Here is a 13,174-nt window from a genome sequence, read left to right as displayed (position 1 = left end):
ATTTCCATAAAATTTAATTTAATTTATCCCATAAAATTTTTCTATCAATTGTATCAAAGGCTGCCTTCAAATCTATGAATGCCACATACAGAGGTTTTTTCCAAGACTTAAACTTTGTTATTAGATGGTCCAGCACAAAACAATTATCCATAGTAGATCTTCCGCTCCTGAAACCTGACTGCTCTTCAGCTAAGATGTTATTTCTCATTATCCAGTCCTCTAATTTATGAAGCAAGTGCTTAGCATAAATTTTTGCTGAAATATCGATTAGACTAATTAATCAAAAATTATCTGGGTTATCTCTAGAGCCTTTTTTATGTAAGGGGATAATTATTGCTGAACGCCAACTGGCAGGAATTTGCCCTGTTCTATTGATAAAAGTAAAGAGACCCGCCAGGACGGGCACCCACCGGGCTATGTTATCTTTAAATAACGATGCCGGGAGCGCATCCTGTCCTGAAGCTTTGTTTGCCTTCAGGGAGGAGATTACTCCTCACCTCTGTGATTGACACTTCTTCCCACTGGGGTAAGGCTTCATATTCCTGTATCAAGCTCGGAGAGGATATAAGCTCATCAGAGCTTTCCACTGCTGCTGGCGTGGCCAAATGCTTCTCCCATCTTTCTGCACTAATGTTTGGGTCACTTATTGGTTTTCTATCTCTAATAATTTTTGAGACCTCCAACCAGAATAGTGTGGGTGAGGCCAGCTTTGCTGCCTGTTCTAGACCAGCCCATAAGTTGTCAATATAGGAGGCCTTTTTTCTCTTCAGTAGCTGCTTATATTTCTGCCTTATGGTAATATACTCCTTCTGTAGTTCCATGTTTGGGCTGCTTAAGTATCTCCTAAGTGATTTCCTAAGCTGTTTTTTCTTTTCCTTACAGTCATTGTCAAACCATGTTGAGTAACTAGAATCAGACTGGCCCATTGGCTTGGTAGTCATGGAAAAATGCTTCAATTTATGGCATATTTCTGCAAAACAAACTATAGGCTCTTGTTCACCCGTACTGTTTGCCATATATGCGCTAAGGCTTCCATATATGGTGAAATCATGAATTCAGTCACTGCTTTGCTATCAACCCTCTTCCATGTTAATCTTCTCTCTTGGGCTATTTCTAAGTTGAGGCCTATTTGTTGGATTGTTTGATTCCTTTTCCTTAAATCTGAAGGGATTGCCAGGGACGTCGCAATCGGAAGGTGATCACTTTCTGGCCTTGGTAACGTCAAGACCGAAGTTGCCCCTGCTACTAGGCTGTGAGAGACACAAAAATAATCAATAGAACTACATGCCTTGGGGCCAAAAAAAGTTATGGGGTACCTTCTGAGCTCCAAGTACTGGCCTACAATTTGGAGGTTACAGTTGTATACCATAGTTAGAAATTTCCCCCCATCTTTGTTCTTTTTCCTGTCTTGGGAGACCCATGATTGTTGGTTACGTAAATATCCCTCTGGAATTGTACCGTTTTCAATAAAAGGTTCCAACGAGGGACCCACACGCGCATTAAAGTCTCCTGCCAAAATTAGAGGTGTTTTTGTGAATTTTTTCCGTATATCTAATATTTTTACCTCTAGAGCCTCCCACAAATCCCCCATTGCTGGGTTGACGTACACATTTGCAAATATCATTGACTTCCCTTCATATGCCAAATGGATTGCTTGAAAAAATAGAGGGCCATCCTCCAAACATATCTCATTTCCCTTCCATCCTAGTTCGGCTTTTACCAAGATGCCCAATCCTCCAGAGGCTCTTCCTTTTTTAGCTACTCTCTTTGCTGGCAGTTGCCAAATATTAAACCTGGGGAGCTCAATTGGGGTCTCATCGCTGCTAACCCATGTCTCCTGCAAGGCAATTACATGTACCTATTTAAAAATTTAATACAGTCATCTGTGCACCAACTTCCTCTCCATCCTGCCACATTCCAAGAGAGGAAGTGCACTCTTGAAGGACGTGGTTGCTCGTTATTTCCTAGTCAGGCTTCTTGGATAATCTCCTACCCCTCCTCCCTCATTTACACACACACACCCACTTAATCGCCTGAGTTCAATAGAAGTCTGTTTGGGCATCATTGCACTGCCTGTTACTTTCGGACTTGCAGGTCCATGGGCTCTATTAATCTGTGCCTCCACGGTAAATGATTTTGCATGAGACACCGTGTTTGTGTCGTTTCTTGGTATCATCTTTGCCACTAAGGGGGATTGGGGGATTCCTTCCTGGGTGCCTTCCATCTCCGATGTTTGTCCCACAACACTTTGTGTTATCAAATCTACTGTCTCTGGTACCTTGTGCTGTATAGACGTGGGCATCAGGCTTCCTGGGTTTATAGGCTGCTGACTCTCCGGAGCTGCATCATGCCTTGAAGGGGGTAGAGCTATCGACGCTAAAGGAGCGGCAGAGGAAATAGTCTGCTTCAGCAGCTTCCTCGTCTCTTTAAGTTTTTTAAGTACTTCTTGCTGCTCCATTTGTGAAAGTGAGGAAAAAGTTTCCAAACAGGCAGAATCGAATGTCTCATCTTGTACCAAGCCAATTGAAGGAAGTTTCACTTCAGCTGGGTCCAAAACCCTAACCGACATTTCCTCTGTAACGCTAAATCTCCTCCCTACCTCGGCCAGCCTGCTTTCCCTATTCAGTCCACTTTCCCAAACAGCTGTCCCATGCACTGCCACACTCCCTAGGGGCTCTCTGAATTAGCGGGATGACCTCACCACTAGAAAAAACTCGGGTAGGTAAAATTTGATAATAAGCCAAAAATCCTCTCATTCGCATAAGCAGGCTTGGGAAGAGCTGTTGTTTGAACTTAAAAAGAATTCTGAAATAATTATCACGTTGTGGAAGATGTTCATATGCTGCCAAATCTAGTGCCCCCTTGTCACACCGAGTAAGCTGTGACAAAGAGGTCACTATCTGTCTTTTTGAAGACCATCTACCCACATTTATCTCAGAATTATATATATTCAATACAATCTGCTCCTTCAATAATCGCCTGTTTCCCCCCCCCCCCACTCCTGTACCGTGGGATTTCAGGTCCAACCAGCTCACCATCTCTTGCTTTTTTTCCATGCTTACAGTCAATATATTGTCCGCTTGTTTTTTCCCTCGGTTGCACCATCTGGACGGGTCATTCTGTCTGACAGCCAGTTGAACATACCTGCGGCTTTTTCGTCTGTGCCGCAGCAATAAAATTGATCACAGAGTCCAACTTTAAACGCACCTCTGCAAATTGTTCAAAAATGGCCAAGACTGTCTGAGAAGTGAGCATACTGTGTCGGCTAATGAAATCCCTTATACTAACATTTAGCTGGTTTTCAAGTCCTAAAGCTAATTCACTATGGTTGTAAAACTCCGACTCTAAGCCCTTGTCCCAGCCTGGAGCCGATTCACCCAAAGTTGCTAAGTCATTTGTCATCAAATTACGCAGAGGGGTTCGCAAGCTTCCCAGCTGACTTCCTGATTGATTCTCCTCTTCCCTACTAAGCTGGTTTGCTTAGTAGGGAAGACTTACTTCCTCTCATTCACTAAATGCTTCACCAGCTGGAGTAAAAGCTGAGGTAAAAAGCCGGGATAAAAAGTGAACCTTTCGAATACTAAAATTGATAGCTAAAAGTTAAAAAGTTAAAAATTAAAATTAAAATTGAGAGTTAAAAATTAAAAATAAAAATAGAGAATAAAAAGTAAAAAGGGGAAATAAAGGTTAAAATTGATTTAAAAGTTAAAAGAGTATTTTAAAAGGATTTAAAAGGGATAAAAATAGAGAGTAAAAAGGAGAGCAGGCACAAAGCTGCTACTCACTCCCCAACTTCGACTGCAGCCAATCGTAATCTTTCAAAGTTCCTGTAACCCAGGGGAAATCCCAGAGGACTAGAAAAGAGGTGTGTGATTCCAGTCTACAAAAAGGAGGGGGGAGTGGATCCAGGAACTTCTAAGCCAATCATCTTGACATCAATAGCTGGGAAAGATAATTGAGTGGTGGATTTGTGAGCACTTAGAAACAAACATGGCTATTACTATAAGCCAGCATAGGTTTGTTATAAATGGATCGTGCCATAGAAGTGGATCAGAGAAATGCTGGGGACATAGTGCATTTGGACTTCAGTGAAGCATTTGACAAAGGGGGCAAAATTCACTTAACAGCTGAATTCTAGCAACAGAAATTTGGGGCTTAGTTGTGATTGTAAATCGAGGTAAAATTGTATTATGATATAGGACAGGGGTGGGCTGTCTCAGGAATTCTGGGAGTTGAAGTCCACAGGTTGTAAAAGGGCCACAGTTGCCCACCCCTTATATAGGATACCTGTGGAGATTCTCCGTCATCCAGGTCATGGTTGTTCCAAAGGTGCTTTTTCAGGGGCAACTGGACTTTCTGGTTTTTCTTTGAAAAAATTTCGCTTCTCATCCAAAAGTTTCTTCAGCTCTGGCTGGATGGTGGAGAATGGAAGGATTTATACTCAAGAATACACTAAGGCAGAAGCTTGTCCACCCAAGGATAAAACACCCAAACACAAACTGAGCAATGTGGTACATGCAGTACAATGCAGTGAGCCATGTGCAGATCTATACATTGGGGAAACAAAACAATCACTTCATAAACACATGGCACAACATAGAACAAACGCATCAGAACTAGATTCAGCAGTCCATCTGCATTTAAAAGACAAAGGCCACTCTTTTGAAGACAACAAAATCCACATTTTGGACAGAGGGCCCCTGGTTTGAAAGAGGGGTCAAAGAGGCCATCTATGTATAGAGAGGGGCTCCTCCGGGTGCTGTCAGCCAAACAATGCCGACTGGCGGCCCACAGGGGGAGAGCCTTCTCTGTGGGGGCACCTACTATCTGGAACGAGCTCCCCCCAGAGATACGGAGGATCCCGGATCTGCGCACCTTCCGCCGCGCTTTAAAGACCTTACTATTTCACCAGGCCGGCCTGGCCTAATTTTCCCCCTCTTTTATAAAAGATTTTTAATTTTTAAATATCTTTTAGTATTTTATACATTCAATTTTAAATTGGTTTTAAAAGTTTGGGGTTTTAAATTTGTCGGGGCCAAAATTATTTAATTTGATTTTATTCTACTTTTAAATTTTGTATGTATGTGTTTTTATTGTTTGGCTGTGCACCGCCCTGAGTCCTTCGGGAGTAGGGCGGTATAGAAATCAAATCAAATCAAATCAAATAATAAATAAATAAATAAATAAATAAATAAATAAATAAGTCAAAATGAACAGCCCTGTCTTAACAGAGGGGGAGGGATACAACAACATCTATCGCCAGTCTACAACACAGTCCTTCCAACAGTTCTAAGAAGGCGCCACACTCTTTTGCACCACTCAGGTGACCCTGATGACAACAGATAAACCTTCAGGTGACCTTAATGGCTCACTAAGAGACTCATTTGCACCAGGCAGACTGTTGTCTGCAAGGAGTATAAATCCTTTCATTCTCCTCCATCCAGCTAGAGCTGAAGAAGCTTCTTGGATGAGAAGGCAAACATCTTCAATGGTTTAAATGATTTTATTAGTTTATAATATAGCATACAAAGAAAATACAAAAGTAAATAGTAGGGAAATTAGGGAAGAGAAAAGGGAAGGGAAGAGTGGGGGAAAGCAAGGAGAAAAAAGAAAAAGGCATTGATTTCCGACTCCCTTTTTGTGCAGTAGAATAAGGCATTAACATCAAACCTCAACTTTTTACTTTTAAATAATAGTATAAACTAGCCATTCCTATAACAAATTTAATAGGTAAAACCTAAAAACAAAGTTTCATTTTTTCCACCTCAAGCACAAAGTCCAGAAGAGGTTTCCAAGTAGAAATAAAGGTATTTGTATTTTTTTTCTTTAATCAAAACAGTCAATTTAGCTATCTCTGCTAAGTCCATCAGTTTTTGCAGCCATTCGTCCATTGTGGGGATTGAGGTGACCTTCCATTTCTGTGCATAAAGTGTCTTGTGCCGTCAACAAATAAAACATCAAGGTTCTGAATTTTTTTCCAGGTCTTTTTCCAATAAACCCAAAAGAAATGTCTCTGGTTTTCTTTTTATATTCACTTAAAAATATTTCTGTATTAAAATATGAATCCTACTCAAAAATTTATTTGCTTTACATATCCACCATAAATAATAAAAAGTCCTTCTTTACATTTACATTTCCAACATTCATTTGAAATACCGTTTGCATTCTTGACAACTTATCTGCAGTTAAATACCAAAGATGCATCATCTTATAGAAATTTTCTTTTAAGTTATAGTTTAATGTAAACTTTAAACCTTTATTCCACATAATCTCCCATTGTTCAAGCATTACATTATATCCAGAGTTCCTTGCCCATATACAATACTTTCCTTGCTCATTTTCCAGATTTAAATTCAATAACATTTTATAGACTTTAGCAATAATATGTTCATCACTACCACACAATAAGATTTCCAGAACGTCTTCAAAGAAAAAACAGGAAGTCCAGTTGCCTCTTGAAAAAGCACCTTTGGGATACGGGATAGCGTTCAGCCTTCGGATGTTTGACAAACAGACTCCAGCCTCTTGCTCATGCTGTAATGTCTAGCTCTTCCCAATAGTCTTTTTCCCAGCCCCTCTTTAATGCTGTCTTGGATAGAAATCCAGATTTTCTGTTGAATTAAGGACTATTTTACTAATGCTGAAACAAACCCCTACTCTGCAATTGAATGAACACACCGGAACTGATTTGCATGTTTTCTAAGACCTTTTGCTGAAGCTCCAGGAAATCCTAAATCCTAAACTTAAAAGTGGTCACTCTCCTAAAGTGCTCTCAATTCATTTGAATTCCTCTTCCTTCAGTGGTTTTGCAGGAGGGTGTTCTGGGAGGGGTGTGAACTATTTCTTCCCCCCTCCCCTCCCCCGTCCCTCTGGTCAAGCAAAGGGGTCTGTGCAATATTTGGACTTCCTGCTGTTTCTCACTCTGGGTTTTTCGCAGCAGCAGCAGCTCCAGGCCCAGCACCTCTCCCACGCCTCTCACGGGCCCCAAGTACAGCTGCCGCCTCACCAGTCAGGCCTGCCGCCCCCAGGGATGCCCCCTGTCACAGGGAGCAGTTCGGGGCTCTTGGCCCTTGGGGCCCTCAGCAGCCAAGCACACTTGGCTGTGAAAGACGAGAAGCATCAGCACGACCTGGACCCTCGAGGTGAGGACATGCAAGCTGGCTTCTTCCTTGAGGTTTCGGCCTGCCAGCCTCTTGCTTTAGTGTCTCTGGAGGCTCTTGAGTACTTGGGGAGGGAGGGAGGGAGGGCCTAAGGGTCAGCCAGTTCCCTCTTCCCCAGAGTTCTTCCCAGACTAGTGGGACTCTACCCACCAGGAGTGTGAATGTTGCACTGCCTTCTCCCACTTCTTCCAGGTGTGTGCAAAGCTGTTGCATTGCTGCCTGCCTTCCTCTTGGTGTTCCTCTCCACTACTTTGTCTGGGCCCTGGTTGCTTCTTCAGAACAAAAGCCAAAATGGAACTTTTATTGAGCCAAACCAGAAAGGCCCTCTTTGCAAGACTGATGTTCTGTTTTATGTTTGTTTCTCTCCTGCCCCCTTTCTTGTCTTTTCTTTCCATTGCTGTGACTTGGGCTGCATTCTGGAAAGACCGTGACTCTAGTGCGGTAAGTCTCTTTTGTTTTGCCACCTCCATTTTTTGACCCTCGATTGCTTTATTAGTTGTCTGTCTTCTGAATCTGGCTGCCTGTCCCATTCCCCCCCCACACACACACACACATCTAGGTAAAATCCAAATTTTTGGTTATTGAAACGATTCATTCCTGGGGAGAGTGCATGCCCTTCTCTGCTCTCTGTTCATTCTATTGATTTGGAGAGTCTTCCTGGCTGTTGAAGTTTTGGGCAGGATCCATAATTAAGAACATACCCCATTGGCTCCTCTTTTTCCTTGGGTCCTTTTCCCTCCATTTCCTACAATTTTGGCTGGCTCAAGGGGAAGCACGTTGTGGCCATTGGGTTGTTTCTATGTTAAATTGATCAACTGTCTTTCTTCTTTTCTTTATTGAATTTCTATACCGCCCTACTCCCAAAGGACTCAGGGCGGTGCACAGCCATGAAATAAAACACATAGATATACAAAATTTAAAATCGAATAAAATGAATTAAATAAATTTGGCTGAATTAATACCCATAATTTAAAATACCCATATTTTAAAATACATTAAAAATTTAAAATTTACACTTAGAAGGGAGAAGATTTAGGCGAGGCCAGCTTGATGAAATAAAAGCGTCTTCAGCTCGCGGCGGAAGGTGCGCAGATCCGGAATCCTCCGTATCTCTGGGGGGAGCTCATTCCAGATCGTCGGTGCCCCCACAGAGAAGGCTCTCCCCCTAGGGGCCGACAGCCGACATTGTTTGGCCGACGGCACCTGGAGGAGCCCCTCTCTGTGGGAGCGTACTGGTCGGTGGGAGGCTGTTGATGGTAGTAGGCGGTCCCGTAAGTAACCAGGTCCTAAGCCATGGAGCGCTTTAAAGGTGGTAACCAGAACCTTGAAGCGCACCCGGAAGACCACCGGGAGCCAGTGCAGCTCGCGCAGGAGAGGTGTTACATGGGAGCTCCATGTTGCTCCCATAACCACCCGCGCGGGCCGCACTCTGCGCCAGTTGGAGCCTCCGGGTGCACCTCAAGGGGAGCCCCATGTAGAGAGCATTACAATTATCCAGACGAGAGGTGACGAGGGCATGAGTGACTGTGCGTAACGAGTCCCGATCTAGAAAGGGACGCAACTGGCGAATCAGGCGAACCTGATGAAAAATCCTCCCGGTCACGGCCGTCAAGTGCTCATTCAAGTGCTCGAGGTGGCGTGCAGAACATTATATGTTGTTAGTGGCTTGGACTGAGACTGAATGGCTGGCCTGCCCATAATCCCCTAGCAAGTTTCTAGAGCTGAGGGTGGAGTGGAACCCAGGTTTCCCCTGTGCCAGTCCTCTGTCATAGAATGGAAGTTGAAGTTACCCGGAGTCTTTTCTGCCTGGATCCAGAAAGGATGCTTCTTTTGTAAAATTTAAAAAAAAAAAATGTTTTAATTGTTCTCCATGTTGAAGATTAGTGTCCATGAGGTCTCTTCCCAAGCAAGAAATCTCTCAGGCGGTAAAGGGAGACCTTTCACAGCAAGAAGGGTTGCCTTTTCCAAGCATTGCATAAAATTCAAAGACCTCTTTCTTGGGGGCTGGGAAGCCCCTCGCTTTGCCTCCTTCCCAGTGTTTGGTCAGCAGACTCTCTTGAGGGATTTGTTCTCATGATGCTTTGTGCTGATTCCTACCTCAGAATTTAAATATTGGTTATCACCCCTTCTTACCGTGGCCAGGAGACTCTGCCCAGAAATGATTTTGATTTGGCCTAAAGCTTAGCAGGAGGCTGACCATTCCATGCATAACCTAACATTTTTCCCAATTCTGCCATTGCAGTGTCAGCTCAGTGCTCGTTCTTGCAGGTTATAGGTAAAAACACAAGAGCCACAGTGATATTTTCAAAATGTAGTGAATTACTTCTGCTTGAAGGAAAGTTTGATTTATGTGTGTGTTTATGTGTGCATGCGTGCTTGCATACCTACATTTTAGTCCTATTATTTGGCTCACATAAACACCATTGCTAAGATCCACAGTGCCCCAAGCACTTCACAGAATAGACAGGCAATTTTCTAAAAGCTTCCTGGGAGAGACTGGCATTGGATAGGGGAGGCAGCACCCTTGTGCCTCAGAGGGGTTCTCTCTCCCTCCCTCTCCCTCTCTCTCTTTCTCTCTCTCCCCCTCCCTCCTGACACTGATATCCGTATTCCTGATGGGAAAACATTTCTGGATCTGGGATCTGATTTATCACTGGCATTTTCTCTTGCTTCCCCAGAACACCTCCATCTCCCTATCAGAGGGCCTGCGTGCCAGCGAGAAGCACAGGGGCTGCTCAGACTATGGTGGCATTGAGCCCAAGAAGCGGAAGATGGAGGAGAAGGAGGGCTTGAGCCGCTACGTGAGTATTCTGCTCCAGTTGTCTTTTTGGGTCACTATCAGCCAGTTGGCAGCAGCCACCAGTTGCTCTTGTCAAGGAGGGCTCCAAATTCTAGTCAAGGAATCTTCCCATTTCCCATTTGGGAGATGAATGGCTGTGGCAGGGGGAGGTGCAGCCAGAGCAGTTAGAGGAGCTGCCCTGGGAGCTGGTTCTGGGCCTGGCTTCGTTTTACAGCCCTCAACGGTTTCCTGTTTCAGGATAGTGATGGCGACAAGAGTGATGACCTGGTGGTTGATGTCTCCAATGAGGTAGGCCTGGAGTGGCCCTCTCTTGCCCCTGGCACTGCACCCCATTCCTCAGAAGAGCAGTGGCGGCATCTGCAGAGGGTGGGCAATGCCAGGGAACCAGGGCAGGGTATGCACCACATGGAGACTGCTGTGGAGAAGCAGGCCTACCTAGTTTCTTCCCTTGCAATTTCTCTTGCATTGTCTGTGCAGAACAGTTTAGCTGGGTCTGGACCTGCACTCGCAACCTCTCCAGTTAGGGGAAGGGGCCCTGGAGGGCTGCTTGTGGTGAGCACTTGCTTTTGTTGCCAGGATCCAGCAACCCCCCGGGTGAGCCCTGCCCACTCGCCTCCGGAGAATGGGCTGGATAAGGCCCGTGGACTGAAGAAGGATGCCCCAAACAGCCCGGCCTCTGTTGCCTCTTCCAGCAGCACCCCCTCTTCCAAGACTAAAGACCACGTAAGCCACAGCATGAACAGCCACGTGCTTTGTGTGGGACTCCATCCCGCAAGTGTGGTGGGTGGTCTCCGGGAACACTGGCCAGGTCCTCTGCATTGAGTGGTCCCTTGGGCATGACCTACAAGGGTCCCATGACAGGGAGGTGGGATGTTCTTGCCCAACAAACCTAAGGCTGCTGAAGCTTACCTCATGCCAAGCCAGTCGCATCCTGCTGCTCCAGTTGTTTTCCCACTTATTAGACACAAAGGGGCAGCCCCAGAAATTCCAAGGGAAAGGGTTAACTCTGTTTTGGGCTAACTCTGATCTGCTCAATTTTGTGATTATTTATTTATTGAAATTTATTAAAAGTTTACGCTGCCCGTCTCCCCTCCAAGGAGAGCTAGGCATGTGAAAAAGCTGCAATGAACCAACTGTCAAAATGAAGCTTGCTTTCTCTACATCTAGTGACTAATGAACATACTATAAAGTATCTTCATTAGGCACTCGAATGGGAAACTCCAACTACTTTGAAGTAATTTTGGGGAATTAATCCCATCTCCAATCTTCATTTATGGTTCAGAGGATGCAGAGAAATCTTAGTTCTGATTCCTTTTGACTCAGGATGGTGTAATGAAAAATCTTTAGCAAAATGTAAGATGTTTACAAGGTTTGCATCCTGTTTAAAGAAAGTGAATTTTAGAATTGATTTTGAGATTGAAAGGCAACCGTGTATTTTGTCCCTACTTAAAAACAAAAAATATTTAAAGGCAGCAGGAATAGTCAAACTTTCCTTCCAATCTTGTTTTGACTCAGAATGATAAATCTTCTACGCCTGGTTTAAAGTCCAACACTCCCACGCCAAGGAGTGATATACCAATGCCTGGGACAAGCAGCACTCCGGGCCTCCGATCAGCGCCACGGAAGTCCCCTGGAATGGATCCCTTGGGTAGGTTGTGTTTCTCCTTGATCCACGTTGGGGGGAGGGCTGCTTGTACCAAAAGACGGAGGGAGGGGTTTGGATTTTGAGGGCAGTTCATAAACTCACAAAATGCTGGACAAGAAGAGATCATCCAGGCCCAGTACAAGAACCAGCTATCACAGCCCCTCCCAGTCTCTCTTTAAAAGCCTCCAGTGCTCCATCAACTCCTGTCTCAGCTGGTCTGGGACTCAACAGCTCTTGCTGCTCAGAATTTTTTCTTGCACCCCTGCCAAAATTGGCTTCCCTGCAATTTAGACCTGCAGTTTCTGGTCTTCTCCTCAGGGACCTTCCCCTAGGGCTTTGGACAAACCACCGTACCAGCCTTGTTTCTTTTGCTCAGTTTGATTGCGCAATCTTGCGTTTTGTTTTTGATTGTTTGCTTATTGTTTGACTCTTTCTAGCATCTGCCTTAAGGACTCCCATCTCCCTCGCTAGCTCTTATCCGGCCCCCTTTGCCATGATGGGGCATCACGAGATGAATGGCTCCCTTGCCACCCCTGGGGCCTATGCAGGATTGCACAACATCCCCCCTCAAATGACAGCTGCCGCCGTAGCCTACGGGCGGTCACCCATGGTGAGCTTTGGAGCTGTACGTAGACCTTTAAGCTCCTATCTATAGGGGGCGGGGGGGAGCACCCCTGCAGGAAAGGAGCATGCTCATTTCTTTTTTTCCCCCAATATTTTTTTATTTTTTAAATTTTTGTTAAAACACAAATTTCAAAAGCAGGGGGGAGGGGAAGAAAACACAAAACAAAGCAAAACTAGATAGGACCAAAAAAGAAATGTGCATAAAAAGAAAAAAATCATGCCTGAATTGTTCCCCCAGTGGAATATCGATAATACATTTCAAGAATAATAGTCCCCCCCACCCACTTACAAAACAGGCGCACAGTTTATGAATTTCTACAGGCTCTGTTTACCCTGAGAAGTGGGCTGAGGGCTCCAGAAGGGACTGGTGGCTGTGGCTTACCTCCAGAGCCAGAGCCGCTCAAGGAGGAGGGGCTCACTAGGCCCCAGTCAGGGTATCTTAGGTCACTGGGTCTGAGCTACTGCCAGTCTCTCACCTGAGGAGAAACCTAGTTTTAGGATCAAGGGATCTGGCTGAAGGCTTTCTTTGTGGATGTCCAGATGTTCTGCAATTAAAACAACATCATGCAGGTAACCTAGCGGGGAATTGGCATCCGTACCATGTAGTTTCCAAGTGGCATTTTAGGAGCCTTTGAGTTGGAGGACTTGCACTGCAGATCTCTTAGTTGGGATAGTTCTTCTCTGTCCTTCTGCCTCTGTGGCCTCTGATCACTTGTGCTGAAATGCCAGGGGTTGAGGGGAAGACATTTGTGTCCCTAGGATCAGAAATTGGGGCTGTCTCTAAATCCTTTCCTGGAGGTGAGATCAGGACTTCTTTCCTTTTATTGAGTGTCTTTCAAAAATCTAATTTCTAGGTTGGATTTGACCCCCATCCACCAATGAGGACTCCTGTCCTGCCCTCCATTCCTGGTGGCAAACCGTAAGTTGCTCTAAGCCTTTGTCCCC

The 13,174-nt window shown here is 44.8% G+C and overlaps 1 protein-coding gene across 4 annotated transcripts in view; it reads left to right on the top strand.

The window, feature by feature from the left end:
• LOC139324118 (transducin-like enhancer protein 3) overlaps positions 1-13,174 on the top strand; it is an 84,475-nt gene that overhangs the window by 65,009 nt on the left and 6,292 nt on the right. For 2 of the 4 annotated variants that reach the window (XM_070953786.1, XM_070953784.1), the window contains 8 exons: positions 6,938-7,142; positions 7,585-7,601; positions 9,839-9,961; positions 10,198-10,248; positions 10,537-10,683; positions 11,476-11,608; positions 12,043-12,230; positions 13,084-13,148. In XM_070953786.1, the coding sequence (XP_070809887.1) occupies positions 6,938-7,142; positions 7,585-7,601; positions 9,839-9,961; positions 10,198-10,248; positions 10,537-10,683; positions 11,476-11,608; positions 12,043-12,230; positions 13,084-13,148 (929 nt within the window). The remainder of the gene's footprint in view (positions 1-6,937; positions 7,143-7,584; positions 7,602-9,838; positions 9,962-10,197; positions 10,249-10,536; positions 10,684-11,475; positions 11,609-12,042; positions 12,231-13,083; positions 13,149-13,174) is intronic. The other 2 variants (XM_070953788.1, XM_070953787.1) reach the window with 2 other exon arrangements.

The sequence above is a fragment of the Pituophis catenifer genome, unplaced genomic scaffold (assembly GCF_029215685.1).
Source record: "Pituophis catenifer annectens isolate HBS135680 unplaced genomic scaffold, rPitCat1.0.hap2 SCAF_14, whole genome shotgun sequence".
NCBI classification, from domain to species: Eukaryota; Metazoa; Chordata; class Lepidosauria; order Squamata; family Colubridae; genus Pituophis; species Pituophis catenifer.
The sequence above is the reverse complement of the archived record's forward strand: the minus strand, read 5'-3'. Positions and strand labels throughout refer to the sequence as shown.